This window comes from Cornus florida, unplaced genomic scaffold (assembly GCF_030987335.1).
Source record: "Cornus florida cultivar Cherokee Brave unplaced genomic scaffold, ASM3098733v1 CherokeeBrave_3.0.0_Hap2_Chr05, whole genome shotgun sequence".
NCBI classification, from domain to species: Eukaryota; Viridiplantae; Streptophyta; class Magnoliopsida; order Cornales; family Cornaceae; genus Cornus; species Cornus florida.
Window position 1 is genome coordinate 7,079,849 of NW_026775575.1, and position 20,101 is coordinate 7,099,949.

The 20,101-nt window shown below is 38.2% G+C and overlaps 1 protein-coding gene across 1 annotated transcript in view; it reads right to left on the reverse strand.

Annotated features, from left to right (window-relative positions):
* The window catches only part of LOC132306094 (alpha-L-fucosidase 1), a 36,679-nt gene extending 18,000 nt beyond the window's left edge, over nucleotides 1-18,679 (reverse strand). Inside the window, exons 1-2 of the mRNA XM_059803320.1 lie at nucleotides 17,829-18,679; nucleotides 17,027-17,263 (exon numbers count right to left, since the gene is read on the reverse strand). Of these exons, the coding sequence (XP_059659303.1) occupies nucleotides 17,027-17,263; nucleotides 17,829-18,409 (818 nt within the window). The 5' untranslated portion in view covers nucleotides 18,410-18,679. The remainder of the gene's footprint in view (nucleotides 1-17,026; nucleotides 17,264-17,828) is intronic.
* Nucleotides 18,680-20,101: the final 1,422 nt, after the last annotated feature.

Sequence of the window (20,101 nt, forward strand, 5' to 3'; positions counted from 1 at the left end):
ATTAGCAGTGATGGAAGAAATGAATGCTCTTAGAAAAAGTGGAACGTGGGAAATTGTGGATTTACCCAGAGAGAAGAAGACAGTTGGATGTAAATGGGTATTTACAATTAAATGTAAAGCCGATGGAAGCTTGGAGAGGTATAAAGCGAGGCTTGTAGTGAAGGGTTTTACACAAACATATGGAATTGACTACCAAGAAACTTTTGCTCTGGTGGCCAAAATAAATTCCATCCATGTTCTATTATCTTTGGTAGTCAATTCTAAATGGCCATTATACCAGTTGGATGTTAAGAACGCCTTCTTAAATGGTGATTTAGAGGAAGAGGTGTTTATGAGCTTGCCACCAGGATTTTTTTTTTTTTTTTTTTTGGATAAGTGAGCTTGCCACCAGGATTTGAGGAGAAGTTCAGTCAAGATAAGGTCTGCAGACTGAAAAAATCCTTATATGGCCACAAGCAGTCTCCAAGAGAGTGGTTTGAACGCTTTAGAAGAGCCGTGAAGGGATATGGTTACTGTCAAAGTCAAGCAATCCATACTATCTAAGAAGCACGGACACGGATACGGGACACGGATACGACACGACACGGACACGGCGACACGGCAAATCCAAAAAAATTAGGACACGGACACGGCGAATAGTATATATATATATATATATCAGAATCAATAATTTAAAAAAAAAAAACACTGATATGTTTAGGTTGGAATATATATATATATCACTGATATGTTAGTATATATATATATCAACATCTTTAGGACACGGACACGGCGAATTGTGGCATCTTTAGGTTAGTATATATATATATATCAGCATCTTTAAGGTAGTACAAAACAAAAAATAGAACATATCAGCATTAAAAATTTAAAAAAAAAAAAAAATTAACATATCAGCATTAAAAATTAAAAAAAAAAAAATTTCCAGAAAAGTGTGTCCGAGCCGTGTCCGAACTGTCCGAGCCGTGTCCGAGCTGTCTGAGCGTGTCCATGGCGTGTTCGAGCCGTGTCCAAAAATTAAAAAAAAATAAAAAAATTCCAGACACGTTTTTTGGCGTGTCCGACACGTGTCGGGGCATGTCCGACGCGTGTCGGGGCGTGTCCAACGCGTGTCCGTGTCCGACACGTGTCGGACACGGATTCTTCGCCCATTTTGGAGTGTCCGTGCTTCCTAGCATACTATGTTCTTCAAACACATTGAAAATGGGAAGATGGCTGTTCTGATCGTTTATGCAGACGACATAATATTGACAAGGGATGATATTGAAGAATTAGCAAGCTTAAAGAAAAAACTTGCGGAGGATTTTGAAATTAAAGATCTGGGAGTACTAAAGTATTTTCTCGGGATGGAGTTCGCCAGATCAAGAGAAGGCATATTCGTAAATCAACGGAAGTACATACTTGATTTACTTGGAGAAACAAGGCTCCTTAGTTGCAAAGCTGCTAAAATTCCAGTTGAAGCCAACTTAAAACTTGATACTGCCAAACCCGAGAATGTTATAGACAGAGATAAGTAGCAACGCTTGGTAGGCAGATTAATCTACTTGTCTTACACATGCCCAGATATTGCATTTGCAGTCAGCATGGTGAGCTAATTCATGCACTCTCCTAGACAGGAACATTTTAATGCCGTTTACAGGATTATGAGATATCTAAAGGGAACTCCAGGAAGAGGTTTGTTATTTAAGAAGCGTGGTCATTTACAGGTTGAAGTCCATACAGACGCAGATTGGGCAGGAAGCGTGATTGACAAACGATCAACCTCGGGTTATTGCACGTTCGTCGGAGGAAATCTTGTCACGTGGAGGAGCAAGAAACAAAATGTTGTTGCTAGAAGCAGTGCAGAGGCTGAGTTCAGGTCACTTGTTCGCGAAATCTGTTAAGTGTTATGGATAAAGAGACTTCTAGAAGATTTGAAGATTTCACCTCCTCCTCTTATGAAGGTCTACTGTGACAATAAGGCAACTATCTCGATTGCACACAATCCAGTTCTTCACGACAAAACCAAGCACATTGAGGTAGACAAGCACTTTATCAAAGAGAAACTCGAAAGCGGCCTAATTTGTATACCCTATGTTCCTACTATTGATTAAGTTGGCTACACAAGAAGCAGTTTGACACTTTGATGGACAAGCTAGCTATAGAAGATATCTACAAGCCAGCTTGAGGGGGAGTGTTGGAAAGGAGAATATTTGGTGGTTATTGCACCGGATTTTAGGAGTAAAATAGGTGTGTAAATATAGAAAGAAAGAGATTTTGTCAACTGCTAGAAATTAGGAAAATTAGCTGGTGTACAATTGTTAGTTTCCTAATTTATCTCCCTGTAATTCTATTTAAGAAATACCTTGTAAACAATTTAAACACATGGCAATAGATTTGTTTCTCTCCATATTTGTTTATAGAGACTAATGAGAAGATATAAAGAGAAGAGAAAAGATCTTCATATGGTTTTTATCAATTTAAAGAATATGATAATGGCCCACATAAGCCCAGTGCATGTGGCTCCCGCCATTGCAAGGTATGGGGAGAGTCAAATGTACACAACCTTACCTTTGTATGCGGAGAGACTGTTTTCTTTTTGAATCCGTGACCTCTAGGTTACAATGGAGTAGACTTTACCGTTACGTAAAGGTAGATTAAGATTAACATTTTTATCCCATCATAAGGAGTGACAAGGGGATATATAAATACAATAAGTTCATGTATGATTGATATGACTATAGTTATGACGACTCAGGGGAAAACAAGTGAATTTTCAATCACTATAGCCTTACATCAAAGGTCATCAATAAGCCCATATATTTTTGCCTTAATTAGGAATGCACACACAAGACACAATCAAGACAAGATTCCATGGTGTATGCTATTTGTTGATTATATTGTTTAAATTGAAGAAACTAAAGAACAAGTGCGTGCTAAATTGGAGGTTTGGAGGGAAACACGAGACTTAAAAGATTTAAGATAAACAGGAATAAAACTGGATATGTGAATCATAACTTTAGTTAAACTATGAATACAAAATGGGATGTAGCAAAGATTGAGGATCATGAAGTAAAAAAAAGTTAACATTTCCGTTTTCTAGGCCCAACTATTTATAATGATGGAGAAATTAAAAAAATTGCTAATCACAATATCAAAGCAGGTTGGGCTAAATGGACAAATGCATTTAGTATTTTGATACATGTAGCCTTTGATGGGCAAACCCTAAAAAGAAAAAGAATATAAAATATCCAATAATACTATAATAAACCAAACAAAATGTCCTTATGCCTACGCCTGACATAGCCTCTCACGATCTCCACGACCACTCCACGGAATTGGCACTGCCCCACCAAATTCAACGAATTCAATCTGTTCTTCTTGCGAAGGCAAAACCCCTAAAGGATGAATAGGTGCTAATTTAGGCTGCAAATGCTTTTATTGTGCTTGTGCTGATATGCATTAGAATGATCGGCCTAGTAGTAGGCTTTTTGTTGTTGCCGTACTTTGAATGGTTTACCATGCTTTAGTTAAATAGGAAATACAAGGGGCTAACAAAAGGACGCTACAGACTGTAACAGCAAGCTACAAGTTGTAATTACAGGCTGTAAACTAACAGAAGCTATAGGCTGTACACTAACAAAAATTCCTAATCTTACATTGACTATCTATATTTACACACCTATCATATCCCCTAAAATCTGGTCTTATTAAAACCGAATATCTCTTTTTCAACACTCCCCCTCAAGCTGGCTTGTAGATGTCTTCCATAGCTAGCTTGCTTCTTAAAACTTCAAACTGACTCTTGTGTAGTCCTTTGGTAAGGATGTCTACAGCTTGTTCAGTAGTAGAGACATAAGGAATGCAAATCATACCACAGTCAAGCTTTTCCTTGATAAAGTGTTTGTCAACTTCCACATGTTTGGTTCTGTCGTGGAGTATTGGATTATGAGCAATTGAAATGGCAGCCTTGTTGTCACAGTAGACTCTCATTGGAGGAGACACAGTAACCTTCAAATCTTCAAGGAGTCTTTTTAACCATATAGCTTCGTAAATCCCATGAGCGAGTGCTCTGAACTCGGCTTCTGCACTACTCCTCACTACTACATTTTGTTTCTTGCTTCGCCACGTGACTAAGTTTCCTCCAACGAAGGTGCAATATCCTGAGGTAGATCGTCTATCAACTATACTGCCTGCCCAATCAGCATCTGTGTACACCTCCACTTGAACATAAGTCTGTTACCTGGTGAGCCCTTTAAGTACCTCAGAATCCTGTACACTGCTTCAAAGTGTTCCTGCCCAGGAGAGTGCATGAACTGACTCACCATACTGACTGCAAATGCTATATCTGGGCGTGTGTGAGATAAGTAAATTAGTCTTCCCACCAATCTCTGATATCTTTCACTATTAACCATATTCTCGGGTTTGGCAGCTTCTAACTTCAAGTTGACTTCAATTGGAGTGTCAGCAGCTTTACACCCGAGTAGTCCTGTCTCATTAAGCAAATCAAGTACATATTTTCGTTGATTCGCGAAAATTCCTTCTCTTAACCTGGCAAATTCCATTCCAAGGAAGCATTTTAATGCTCCCAAATCTTTGACTTCAAAATCTTTAGCAAGTTTCTTCTTCAATCTGGTCAACTCTTCAATGTCATCACCTGTCAAAATTATATCATCCACATACACAATTAAAATGGCAATTTTCCCTTCCTCACCGTGTTTGTAGAACATGGTATGGTCTGCCTGACTCTGATGATACCCATGACTCTTCACAGCCTTTCCAAAGCATTCAAACCACGCTCTTGGAGACTGTTTCAAACCATACAGGGATTTTTTGAGTATACAGACTTTGCTCTGACCGTGTTTTCCTTCGAACCCAGGTGGCAAGCTCATAAACACTTCTTCTTCCAAGTCTCCATTTAAAAAGGCATTTTTTATGTCCAACTGATGTAATGGCCAGTTAGAATTGACTGCCAACGACAATAAGACTCGGATAGAATTTATTTTTGCTACAGGAGCAAACGTCTCTTGGTAATCAATGCCGTACGTTTGCGTAAAACCTTTCGCCACAAGTCTTGCCTTGTACCTTTCCACACTACCATCAGCTTTACACTTAATAGTGAAAACCCATTTACACCCAACAGTTTTCTTTCCTTTGGGCAAGTCAACCATCTCCCACGTTCCACTCCTTTTAAGAGCAGTCATCTCCTCTAACACTGCTGATTTCCAATTCGGATCATCTAGTGCTTCCTGAATGTTTCTTGGAACAAACAAGTGAGAAATATTTGAAGTAAAGGCCCTATGTTTATGGGAAAGTTTATCATAAGACAAGTATTTGGCAATGGGATGCTTGGTACAGGTTCGGATTCCTTTTCTAACAACTATAGGGATATCAAGGTCTACAGGAACTTGGCTAGATGACTCTGTACTATCAGAATTAGTAGGGACAACTGCAGACAAGTTAGGATTTAGGGTACCTTGAGTGTTCAGGGAGTCATTGCTCGGGACCTCTGATTGGCCTTGCTCAGGTACAATAGTAGGCTCTCTACTCTTTTAATGAGTCTTTTTCCTGTTATAAACCAAAAGCTCAGGATTCGGTTTTTTTGGAACCGTTGGTAGGATTTCTCCCCCTGTTGGAGATACAGTAAGGCTCAGCAGATTAAGACTAGGAGGCCTTGGGTTTCCTGATTCTAGAACATCATTTCCTTGTTTAAAAAGATCAGTGTTCGGAGTAATAGAGTGTGAGACAATAGTTTTGGGTAAGGGAATATTAATAGAAATCTCCCAAAAATTTTCTTCACTCTCTTTCTCCCCCTGAAGAAAAGTTTTCTGAAAATAAGAATGATTTTCTAGAAAAAAAAACATCCATACTGATAAACATTTTTTTTGTTTTCGGATTGAAGCATTTGTACCCCTTTTTATTCGGGGCATACCCAACAAATACACATTTTTCAGCCCAAGGATCCAATTTAGACCGAAGTTTACTAGGTAAATGGACAAAGACAGTGCACCCAAATACTTTCAAAGGCAGGTTGGAATAATTCCGAGTTTCAGGAAAAGATTTTTTAAGGCTTTCAAGGGGTGTAAAATAGTTAAGAACACGAGTAGGCATCCTGTTAATCAAATATGTTGCTGTTAAAACGGCTTCACCCCACAAATACTTAGGAACATTCGTTGAAAACATGATGGCACGAGAAACTTCAAGTAAATGTTTATTCTTTCTTTCAGCAATTCCGTTTTGTTGGGGTGTGTATTCGGTGCCATTATCAGTATGAAGAATGCCAATTTTTGTTTGAAATTGATTTTCGATCATCATATAAAAATCCTTGAATAATTTTTCAACCTCATATTTTTCATTCATTAAATACACCCAACACAAACGTGTATGATCATCAATAAAAGTCACAAACCATTTTTTTCCAGAAAGAGTTGTGATTCTAGAAGGGAAACATCGCTATGGATTAAATAAAATGGTTTTGATGCTTGGTAAGGTTTGGGAGAATACGTAGTACGATGACTCTTTGATAAAAAACAATTCTCACAATAAAAAGATGAACAATCCAATCCTTTAAACAAAGTAGGAAATAATCTTTTAAGATAAGGGAAACTAAGATGCTCTAGTCTAAAATGCCATAGCATTATTTGTTCTCTAACAGGGATAGAATGAAAACTACTCAGACCTTGAGCCTTTTTATTACTTGAAATATCATCTTCAAAATAGTAGAGACCATCTATCATCTTAGCACTGCCAATCGTCTTCCCCAAGCTCTGGTCCTGAAATTCACAATAGGATTCAAAAAAGATAACACGACAATTAGAGTCTTTGGACAATTTACTAACTGATAAAAGGTTACAAGCAAGCTTAGGGACATGAAGGACAAACTTAAGATCAATAATTTTTGAAAGTTTTACCAAACCTTTGCCTGCAATAGGAGAATAAGAACCATCGGCTATTCTGATTTTTTCAGAGCCAAAACAGGGTGAATAAGTTTGAAATAAATGAGAAAAACTCGTCATATGGTCAGAAGCCCCTGAATCAATGATCCATTGGGTAACACTGGAATTTGAACGACAAGATAAGGCCTTCGGGTTGTTACCTGTTTGAGCAAGAGAAGCATTAGGAGTACCAGATGAGGAGTTGAATTTCAGCAATTTTAGAAGATGATCCATCTGTTCTTTGCTGAAGGGAAGTGCCTCGGCTTCATGAGCTGATGGGGCTCGATTAACTCTGCCTTCCTGGTTGAATCTGCCTTCCTGCTTACTCTTCCAATTCGCTGGTTTACCATGAATTTTCCAGCAGGTTTCACGGGTATGGCGAGGCTTGTTGCAGTGGTCACACCAAAGACGGGCTTTTCATTATGTTTCCTGCCAATATTCGCTTCAGATGCGACCAGGGCAGAGGTCTCAATGGCACCATTTGATAACTTTTTTCCAAGCATGACCAGCCTGCGACTTTCCTCTCTTCGAACCTCGGAGAAGACTTCACCGATTAAAGGCAGGGGCTGTCGTCCAATTATTCTGCCTCTCACTTCATCAAACTCGACATTGAGTCCAATGAGAAACTTGAAGATACGGTTGTCTTCCACCTTCTTTTTGTAATGGTTGCAATCTTCAAGCGATTTCCACTCATAATCGCTGAACAAATCAAGGTCCTGCCACAAACGTTTTAGAGAGTTGAAATATTTTGTAACACTGTTATCTCCTTGACAGATCTCTCCGAGTTTCAGTTCATAGACTTGAGACTGATTTCCCAGGTCTGAATACATCTGGTTGACATTGTCCCAGAGTTCTTTTGCTGTGTGGTAACACATATAATTAGAACTGATGTCCTCCTCCATAGAATTCACCAACCAGGTCATCACCATCGAATTCTCTGCATCCCAGGTCGAGTAGGATGGATCTTCAGGTTTCGGTTCCTTCTTTTCTCCTGTCAGGTAACCAATTTTGCCTCTGCCTCGAATGTACATCCGCACGGACTGGGACTAGCAAAGGAAGTTTTCACCATTTAGCCGAATTGTGATAATCTGGACCGAGTGTGTTTGAGAGTTTTGGACTTGGGACTCAAAGGTGATGGAGATCCCGAGCCAAGTGGTCTACGCACTTACCATAGGCGTAGGCGCAGAGGATGATTTATGATTTATTCTATTTTATTTTATATTCAGCTTTCCTTATTTATTTAGGCATTATGTTCCCTAATTTTTATATTTGACTTTCTTTAATCTTTCCTTATTTATTTAGGGATTATGTTACCTAATTTTTATATTTGACTTTCTTTAATTATTTAGGGTTTTAAGCCTATATATATGGCTGATGGAGGCATTGTGATGGACATTTTATGATTATTGATATTGAGATTATTGTGGAAATTTCTTCTCTCTATATTCTTCTTCTTCTTCTTCCCCAACTCCATTCTGCTTTTCCTACATCAGTTTTGGTATCAGAGCGAAAGATTCTTAGTTTATTGAATTTATTCAGTGCAAAGGATCAAGTTCCACACTATTCACGCCACAAACAAAATACCCTAGCCTTCGTCATCACTCACCGCTGCTTCATCATCTGTTAACAGTTACAGAGGTAGTCCAGTCCTGGAACTGAACCAGTTTCAGTAGAAGCCAGTCCAGAAGTAGACCAGTTCCCGAAAAAAAAAAAAAAAAAAATCCATTTCAGTTCCTGCCGCTTTTGGATTATCTGCTTTCAGTAGAAGCCAGTCCAGAAGTAGACCAGTTCCCGAAAAAAAAAAAAAAAAAAAATCCATTTCAGTTCCTGCCGCTTTTGGATTATCTGCTTCACTTGGGATCCACTTATAGGACTTCGGAAAAGGTACTTTTTCCTTCATTTAAAAATTGTTCTAATACTTTATATATTTATTTGGTAGTCTAGAAAATTTTGCATGGTCCTAGCTGAAACCATTTAAATTTTGAACCCTTTTCACAACAACAACAACAACACAAAAATTAAATAAATAAATAAAATAAAATAAAATTCATTATTTTGAAATCATCTCCACGCACCTTGTTTGCACCCAAATCCCTATTTCTTGTGCTTGAACTTTTAGTATAATCGATTTCAGTGCATTCTAAATTCCTATTTGTTCATCATAGTATTTAAAAATTTGAATTACTTAGTTCAATTTAAAGTCAAATATCGGCACGTATTCCATCAAGTCACCATGACCATTGGAGACTTATACAAAGGTCAATCTGAAATGGTAGAGAAAATTCAAAACATGGAACAAAATATGAATACTGTTGTAGAATCCATGGCCCGACTCAGTGAAGAGGTGGCTAAACTAACCACGTCTACGGGTAAGCGTCCTAGTAATGTACATGAGGGTCACCCATCCGCTTCTCCTATACTTAGGACAAGTCCCAATGGCAGTCATCATGATAACCCAATCGAGCCTTCAAATCCTCGCCGTGGTCTTCTCCAACAAAGGGATTCTAATTTTAGAGATAGTCAAGTTCCAAATTCTAGAAGGCCTATATCACATGTTCAGCCTGATCGTAGCTTTCCACATGAATACTTTGAGGATTTAGATGACTTTGAGCCCGTGTGTGAGGATGACCGTGAAAATCATCAGAGACCTTTTAGGCCCCAGGGTAGAAACCAAGATAGGCGTCATCACTTCCCTCAAAGACATTACCATGACCAACCTAGGTACTATCCTAATGATTCGGGCGACATTACCAAGAAAGTTAAGGTCGATGCTCCTAGCTATGATGGTAGGTTAGATCCTAATGCGTTCCTTGACTGGTTAGCTGACATGGAAGACTACTTTGAGTGGTATGATATGTCATATAATCACAGAATAAGATTTGCAAAAATGAAATTGGTGGGCTCTGCCAATAGGCATTGGCTGGGAGTTCAAAGAAACCTAGAACGCTTGGGTGAACCACCTATTACGTTGTGGGCTGAAATGAAACAGAAATTAAAAGAAAAATATCTTCCCACATACTATAGGAGGCAATTGCTAGACCAATGGATGAATTTGAGACAGATGTCTTCTAGTGTGACTGATTACTTGGCTCGTTTTGAAGAACTCATGATAAGATGCGAGGTAAACGAGGAACAATGGGTCACAGTAGCTAAATTCATCAATGGGTTAAAGCCTGAGATCAAGAGAGAAGTCAATTTGCATGCGCCTGACACTTTGGAAGAAGCTTATCACAAGGCTTTAGAGATTGAAAAGTACTATAAGCTTCCTAACCCAAGGTGAATGACTTCTCAAGCTGGGGAGTCCCAACAAACAAAATTGATATCTTTCGAGGGATCCCGTGGGTTTGTTGCCTCCAGATATAGCAATAATTTCGATCAGAGATCTAATATTTCCAAGGCTAAGGAAATTCCAAAGTCTAACACTAGGCCTGACAAGTCATCTATTGAGTGTTTTCATTGTCACAATAAGGGTCACTATGCTTCATGTTGTCCTCCTCGTACAATGACCATAAGCACTGAGACGAATGAAGTTGTTGAAGGTGAAGAGCTTAGTCTCATTGACGCTGTGAAAGATCCCGTTGGAAATGAGGAGGTTGAGGCAGATTTGGAAGTCGACGATACACACATTAGCGTCATGAGGTGCATTCTATCTACTCCCACTGGAGAGGATAATTGGAAACGCACCAGCATCTTCAATACATACCTAAGAAGTGGAGATCAAGTCTGCAAGATTGTCATTGATGGATGGAGTTCAATGAATTTAGTTTCCAAATCAGGTGTTGCTAGGATGAAGCTTCAACTTGAACCACACCCGCAACCATATAAGGTAGCATGGGTAGATAAGACTTCCTTATCAGTGTCAGAGAGGTGTTTGGTTCCTCTCCAAATGGGCGAATATTCAGATAGGATTTGGTGTGATGTCCTACCTATGGATGTAGCCCATATCCTTCTTGGTCGCCCTTGGCTTTATGATTTGGATGTTACTAATCATGGCAGAGATAACACGTGTTCAAATATAAGGGAAAAACCATCATGTTGACACCCACAAAGCCAATTGAGAAAGTTAGTAAATCCAAACATAAGTTGCAATCTCAGTCTGATGCAAAGAAACATCTCCACATTTTGACCCGAAAGAAGTTTGAGAAAGAAGGAAAGGAATCAGGCATTGTACTAGCACTAGTTGCCAAGGAAGTTCCTGAAGAACCTACTGATGAAGTGGTGGATCCACCTCCAGTTGAGGTCACTTAGTTCTTACAAGAATTTCAAGATGTGACACCAGAGGAGTTGCCTGATGAATTACCTCTCATGAGGGATATTCAACATGCAATTGACTTAGTTCCAGGATCCCAATTGCCTAACCTCCCTCATTATCGAATGAATCCTAAGGAGCGTGTTGAATTGAAGAGGCAAGTTGATGGACTTTTGCATAAAGGTTTTATTAGAGATAGTCGTAGTCCATGTGCTGTGCCAGCTCTTTTGACTCCTAAGAAAGATGGTTCTTGGAGAATGTGTGTTGATAGCCGAGCCATTAACAAAATCACAATCAAGTACAGATTTCCCATACCTCGTTTAGATGATATGTTGGATGAAATGGCTGGTTCCCAGTGGTTTTCCAAGATTGACTTGCGTAGTGGTTACCACCAAATCCGCATTAGACCAAGTGACGAATGGAAAACCACCTTTAAGACACATGATGGACTTTATGAGTGGCTAGTCATGCCCTTTGGGTTGTCAAATGCACCAAGTACATTCATGAGGGTCATGACTCAAGTCCTACGTCCTTTCATAGGAAAAATTTTGGTGGTTTAGTTTGATGATGTTTTAATTTATAGCCGGTCTAAAGGAGAACACTTAAGCCACCTTCGACAAGTTTTTGAGGTTCTTCGAGTTGAAAAGTTAAATGTCAATCTCAAGAAATATTCTTTCATGAAGACTGAAGTGATTTTCCTAGGATTTATTGTCTCTGCACAAGGAATTGCTGCAGATCCTGAAAAGGTAAGAGCAATTAAAGAGTGGCCTGAACCTAAATCCATTTCAGAGGTTCATAGTTTCCATGGTTTGGCTACTTTTTATAGGCGGTTTATCAAGGGTTTTAGTTCCATTATGGCTCCTATCACAGATTGCTTGAAGAAAGGGGAGTTTAAATGGACTGTACCTGCAGCACAAGCCTTTAATGAAATCAAGCAGAAAATGACTAAAGCACCAGGTCTACGTCATCCTGACTCTCCAGTGTTTTTGAGGTTGCTTGTGATGCGTCTGGAGTTGGAATAGGAGGTGTCTTAAGTCAAGAGGGTCAACCTATTGCGTACTTCAGTGAGAAGCTTAATGAAGCTAAACAAAAATATTCTACGTATGAGAAAGAGCTGTACGCTGTTATCCAGGCACTCCGCTATTGGCGATATTATTTGTTGCCTCAAGAGTTTGTTTTATACTCCGATCACCAAGCCTTGAGGTACCTTCAGTCCCAAAGAAAGTTAAGTGCAAAACATGCAAAATGGGTTGCTTTTCTACAAGAGTACACTTTTGTGCTCAATCACCGTAAAGGCTCAGAAAATAAGACTGCTGATGCTCTCAGTCGAGTTGTAGCTGTTCTTCAAGCTATGAGTGTCGATGTTATAGGCTTTGAAAGGATGAAGGATGAGTACCCCACTTGTCCTGACTTTCGGGAAATATTTTCAGAGATTCAGAATGGTAACCGTAGAGATTATCTTGACTTTGTGATTAGAGACGGTTATCTATTCCGAAGCTCTAGACTTTGCATTCCACGAACCTCGATTAGAGATTTCTTAGTCTGGGAGTTGCATGCGGGAGGACTTGCTGGTCACTTTGGTAGAGATAAGACAATTTCCCTCATAGAGGACAGATTTTATTGGCCTTCTTTAAAGGGTGACGTTGCTAGGATCGTTTCTCAGTGTTGCACATGCCAGCTGGCTAAAGCTAAGAAGAGAAACACTGGATTGTATACCCCTTTGCCTGTCCCACACATGCCATGGAGAGATCTTAGCATGGATTTTGTTCTAGGGCTGCCTAAGACCTCTAGCAAACATGATTCGATCTTAGTTGTTGTGGATAGGTTCTCTAAGATGGCTCACTTCATTCCTTGTAGCAAGACAGCCGATGCTTCACATGTCGCTAAGTTGTTCTTTGGGGAAATTGTTAGGCTCCATGGATTACCCATTTCCATTGTGTCTGATAGGGATGTAAAGTTTGTGAGTTACTTTTGGAAGACACTTTGGAAACTCTTTGGGACTAATTTGAAATTTTCCTCTGCTTTCCATCCCCAAATTGACGGTCAGACTGAGGTTGTTAATAGAAGTTTAGGAGACTTACTAAGGTGTCTGGTAGGAGAGCGCCCAGGTATATGGGATTCGCTATTACCTACAGCTGAGTTTGCATATAATAGTTCGGTGAATAGGTCTACTGGTAAGAGCCCTTTTTAGATTGTTTACGGTTTTTCCCCTCGCCAACCTGTTGACCTTATTCCTTTACCACCTGAATCCCGTCCCTCTGAGTCTGCTGATTCCTTCGCCCAGCACATCCGTGATGTTCATGCCGATATAAGACGAAAAATTGCTCTAACTAATGAAAATTATAAAATTGCTGCTAATGCTCATCGTAGGAATAAAGAATTCAATGAAGGAGATTATGTTATGGTTTGCGTACGCAAAGAGCGTTATCCTAAAAACTCCTTCAAGAAATTGCATGCCCGTGCCACTGGCCCATTTCGTATCATTCGTAAGTTGGGACCTAATGCTTATTTACTTGACTTACCATCTAATATGAGTATTAGTCCAATTTTCAATGTGGAGGATTTGTTTCCTTACCGAGGCACCTTTGAGCCTCCCACTTTTCCAGCAGGTATACCCACAGGTGGAGTTACATCCTCATCTATACCAGTGCCAGTTCTTCCTCCGATTCAGCCACCGAGTACAGATCAGATTGCAGAGATACTTGACCATCAAATTATTGCTTCACGTCAGGGTGGTTATCAGCGATACCTTGTCCATTGGAGAGATCGTCCAGATACAGATGATGCATGGATCACAGAGGGTGAACTTCGTCGCATTGATCCAGATCTTTTGGAGCAGTATCACGAGCTTTACTCTCCAGAGGAGAGTTCTTCTCAGCCGAGGAGAATTGATGGAGATCCCGAGCCAAGTGGTCTACGCACTTACTATAGGCGTAGGCGCAGAGGATGATTTATGATTTATTCTATTTTATTTTATATTCAGCTTTCCTTATTTATTTAGGGATTATGTTCCCTAATTTTTATATTTGACTTTCTTTAATCTTTCCTTATTTATTTAGGGATTATGTTACCTAATTTTTATATTTGACTTTCTTTAATTATTTAGGGTTTTAAGCCTATATATATGGCTGATGGAGGCATTGTGATGGACGTTTTATGATTATTGATATTGAGATTATTGTGGAAATTTCTTCTCTCTATATTCTTCTTCTTCTTCTTCCCCAACTCCATTCTGCTTCTCCTACATCAAAAGGTCTTGGTCTTGGTCTTGGACTCAGGTACATCATCAGACATGGTGATTAGGGTTGTTTGGAAGAGAGAAAAAAAAAAAGAGACGGCTAGGGGTTTTTTTTCAGAAGAATCGGTAAGATGCTCTGATACCAAATAGGCGATTTCAAGATTGAAAAGAATCTGTATATTGCCGTACTTTGAATGGTTTACAATGCTTTAGTTAAATAGGAAATACAAGGGGCTAACAAAAGGAAACTACAGGCTGACTACAGGCTGTAACAGCAAGCTACAGGCTGTAATTACAGGCTGTAAACTAACAGAAGCTACAAGCTGTACACTAACAAAAATTCCTAATCTTAGTCATGGACTATCTATATTTACACACCTATCATATCCCCTAAAATCTAGTCTTATTAAAACCGAATATCTCTTTTTCAACAGTTGCTGATATTCTTGTTGTGAGATATGATTTTTGTGCAGCAAATAAGATAGAAACAGGGAAGAAGAAAGAGAGAGAGGGAGGTGGTTCTGGTTGTGGCGGTGGAAGAAGTCTAAGGGAGAGGAAATAGGGTTAGTTTTGTCATCATATACGATCGCATGTCCGTAAGACGAACACTTCTATTTTTGCGATAATCCTAAGGCATTTTTTCCATTTCACATACACCGTTCACAAATGCCGAGATTTCCAATTCCGACAAGAGTAATTTTAGCAATAGTTTAATTTGTAGGTGAAGAGGCCAAACTCTAGGAGATGTGAGGGTAATTTGCCCTAAAAAAATTTACTGAATCTAGTTCTGCTTTCATTCAGCATGAATTTTAGAACTTTGCAAGTTAACAACGGAATTTTGATTCTTAATTTATTTATTTGAAATCATGGACTATCATCTAATCTCCAATTAGTCTTTAGGCATTCTTCCTCACTCTTTACTTTATAATAAAGTATTATATATTTGGTGAAAATTTTGCTTCTCCAAGTTTGCAGACTAAGAGAAATTACGACTGTTGGCTGAATTGTTATTTTATAAAGGTGGATGCTGAAATCTACCACACAAGAAATACATTGTAGAAGCGCAAACCTTACGAAAAAGAGAATAACTTTCTGTTCCTTGGCTCAAGTCATATACTTCTCAAAGCAAGGGCTAAACTAACTACAAAAGTTTTCATAAATTCTTATTTATGGACCCTCAAAAATAATGATTTTGTAAGAAAACCTAACTGTTGGTTTCCAAAACTCAATAAAAATATCAATTGCTTCCCCTCAAAAGTTGTAGAAAACTTTGACCTTTCTAAACTTACTTTTGAATACCCTAATCTTGTGAAACAAAAAAATAGTTTATTATGATGGTAGTTCTTGCTACTTGTTACAACATCACAATACTTCATTCACATTTACATACACTCATGTATAATATCCATTATATGAATTCAAGAGAGAGAAAAAGGGCAAAGTACACTATTGCCCCTCATGTTTAATACAAATATACAAACCTTCCCTACCAGAAATTTTCTTTGGATGGTGTTTACAAGAAAATGATCTTTCTTTTATATATATATACAAGTTTACAAGAAAAATATCTAAAATTATATTTTAACACTCCATTGGAGAGACTTAGGATTATTAGGAAGAAAGGAAACTGAAGTGTAGTGAGACCAAGATGGCAAGAATGCCAGGAACAAGGATGATATCATATATCCTAGACCTTTTTTTCCCTTTACCCCCTTTTTTTTTATCCTCCTTGACATCTGAAGGATTAGGAGCTTGATTTTGAGGGTGTGTTTATAGTTGATACTTGTTATATGAAAAAATCTATGGTACTCCTTAAATAAGTTACTAAAAAATCTATTGTCCTTTATAAAAGCTTGTGGGTTTTTGTTTAGTTAAAATAGTACTTTTTTTGGTTTTAATTACTGATATATTTTCCCGGAAATTGAATTTTTGAATAAAATTGTAACAATCGTTGAAGAAAATTTATTCTTTAACAATGCTTCAAATGTACCACTTGTTATTGTATCTTATCAGTTCCTCTTCTCTCTGAATTTTTATTGCACATATCAGTTTTCCCATCTCTATTAATTTAAGTTGCATTTTTCTCAAATTTTCGGATTGTATTTTTCTCAAGATATATAATAAGACTAATACTATAAACAAAATTTTATTACAATTGATTTATAAATTTTTCAAATATTAATTACCTCGTACCAGTTCAGCCCAAACGAAATTTCTGCCTCTGCCCGTCTCAAAGGTTAATTCATACAACTATTGTGAAGCTATTCAAGCTAAATATGTTTACTAAGGAATGATACATAATTTCATTTCAAATTTATATTATATTTCTTTCAAAGCTCCAATACATTGGCTAGACTACTCCAGAGAGAAGTTGTAATTTTTTTTGTCAAAATGAATATATTAATGAACTCTGCATTAAATAATGATTTCTAAATGGTGATAAAGTCCATGTCTGACCAACGGGCCAGTGACTTAGCGGTATCAGCCTTTTACTTCCCAAAGGGAGGTTAGGGGTTTAAGTCTCAGAAGGGACGTGTGTGTGAGTACCAACTAAGAAGAAGAAAAAAAAAAGTCCATGTCTGTTGTTTTAAGTAATCAAAGTAGAGATGTTGCAGAAAGAGAACTCACTTGGGATCAGTATCGCCGATTTTTGCAGCACTCCGATTGAAAAGCGACCAGCAAGTAGTCCCAGCAACACCACCTTCATCTCCTACCCACCTGGTATCTGGACCAGCATCAGAAAAAATGACTGCTCCGGGCTGGAGCTGATGAATGAGAGCAAACCAGTCATCAAAGAAATACTCCATATCTTTCTCTCCCTCCCCTTTCGCGCCATCTAGCCATACCTCCTTTATCACACCATATCTGCTCCAAATTTGGGAGAGGAAAAAAAAAAGGATAGGAAACAAGGTCACTTCCTCAATTCTCTGAATTACTTGAAAGCTCCTAATTCTCCAACTGCATTGCATCCTTGGACATCCCCATGAAACTAAAAGCATCCATTTATGTTTTATGGTATTTTTAGTTGCAAACTATTATCTACAATGAGATGAAGACAAAATCGATCGTATGATCTTTCACACTTTCTTTTTCAAACATACATTTTCTAGATTGGCGCAGTTGATGATGTTGCATTTGTGGGCGTATATAATTTTGTTTGGGTAAGTATTGTGTTTGTATGTGCGATTATGCAAAACATTATATGAGATTATGCAAAACATAATTTGGCAATTTAATTTCCATGGAATGTCCAAGTCCACCCTTCGCTATTTTAAAAGTTAACAGTCCGTGACATGAATCCTCCAAAGGCATAATTAATCAAATTGAACTAATATAAATTAATCAGAATCACAAACTTTAACAAACAATGTAGAACTTCCATAACTGGTCCAAACAAACCCATTTCAGAAACGGTTCAATCACAATTTACCTTGTCAGTAATTCAGTCATTTGCCCCATATAGTGTTCATTATACTCCAGAGTCTTCCCATACTTGGGCTCGTGCCGGTCCCACGGAGACAAATAGAGCCCCAGTTGGACACCAGCATTGTTAGCAGCCTCAGCCAATTCAGCTACAGCATCGCCATTGCCACTCTTCCAAGGACTAGTCTTCACCGAGTAATCAGTATAGTCGGAAGGCCACAAGCAGAATCCATCATGGTGTTTGGTTGTTAGGATTACACGAGAAAATCCATTTTCTTTGGCAACTCTAACCCACTGCCCGGCATCCAGGGCAGTGGGGGCGAAGACGGAGGGATCGGCGTGGCCAGTGCCCCATTCCGAATCGGTGAACGTGTTTGGGCCGAAATGGAGGAAGAGGGCCATATCCGAGAGTTGCCATGAGAGCTGTTGTGAGGTTGGGATGGGCAAAATTGGAATTGGTGGTGGTACTGGATGTGAAGAAACTGAAGATGGTGTTGAGTAGAGAGAGAAAAGGATGAGGAGAAAGATGTATTGTAAAATGGGTTTTGTGAAATTGAGGGTGTGGATGGTTTTCTTGATCATCTCCATGGTGGATCGCAGGTCTAGAGAGTGAGTGAGTATATTTTAGAAAGAGGGAGAATCGTTTGGATACCTCGTTGAGTATTGTGAATTGGGTTTCCGGAAATTGAGGTTTTGGATGCTGGGTTTGTTGATCGGTTTCATGCTCGTGGCAGGTGGTATCATCATCTCTGATCTAGAGAGAGGAAGTGAGTGCTTAGAGAGAGATTCTTTAAAGAATGGCTTGTACAACTCTAAGAAGACCAACAAGCAAGCAAGTTCGTTCTAAAAAGAAGAAAAGAAAAGAGGAGGTTGTTACCTGTTACATCCTTATTTTCCGGAGATTGTTAAAGATATTACAGCGCATTGGTTACTGATAAGCAGTTTTGTTGCAATCACTGGAGTAAAAGAACTACTTTTGTGTATTATTAATTTTTTTTTTTAACCAGCAGGTTCAACCATATTAAATTAATTTTTTTTTTAAAGGGAGGTTAGAGTTGAAATTTTAGTAGGGAGGTTAGAGTTGAAATTTTAGTAGAGATATGGTGTGTAACCCCATAAAAAAATAAAAATAAAAAGATCTAGCTTTTGGATTATTTTTTTCATTTTTTTTAGACATTTTCTTAGTAACTAAAACGGGTGAGTTTCTTGTCCTAAAATTTTGGTGTAACTGACATTGAAATAAGACTTCATTGTTGGCAATTTAGTCTCATTGGAGCATCACTAAGTCTGATTTGTTAAAAAAAAAAAAAATTAAATGGGTACTTAAGTAATTTACATAGTAAAGTGAGGGTATTTCAGTAAATTAGGCAAGTCTTTTAGTGCATTTAAGTTTCCATCACTAAAAAGGAAAGTCGTATAGGTTAGTTTCATTTTCAAGAAAGGTCTAATTTTTTGAATTATAATAGAGGTCCTATAATTATGACAAATCATAGAGGAGGTCCGTGTAATTAACCCTTTTTTCATCATTACCCTTTAAGTTTTCAAAAAAATGCTCCAACTTGGTTATATATCTATTTAAACTTAAAAGGACAAGTTCGTAATTCTGAAAGGGAATAATGCACTAATTGCATGTCCACTTAAAAACTTCTAATTACAAAGATGGACAACTAATATAAGACGAATGGAGTAAAAGGTAAGAATGATTATGGTACACAAGTATGTCATTGGTTTGAATGAGAAAGAGTAAAAAGAGTGTGGAGACAGAGGCTTTCAGTTTATATTCCAAACTAAAACGGAAACAAAAAGATAAATAAAACAAGTAGAACACAAAGATATTACGTGGTTCAGCCATTAGGGCCTACATCCACAACACAAAAAGCCCAAAGGGCTACATCACTTTTATAATACTAACTCAATTCATATACAATACAATGGTGGAGGCTCCTTTATATATAGGAGAAAAATTATCAGAATGGAAAGAATTAGAAAGTAGGAAATAAGGAGGATTTTTCTCCGCTGATTCCTCTAGTAACACCAAATCTTCAATAATCGGAAATAATATCAATTACTGAAAGATTTTTCTCCACTGATTTCTCCATTAAATCTTCAATACTCCCTGTCAAGTTAGAGCATGAATGTCCAACTTACCATTAAGATGATCAGTGACAACAAGTGTGAATAATAAAGAAAAAAGAGAAAAGATGAAGAACAATGCTACCGAACACACCAACAGCCCAAACAAGTCGATAAAACTGTAACGATCCGAACTCGTGGGTCCGA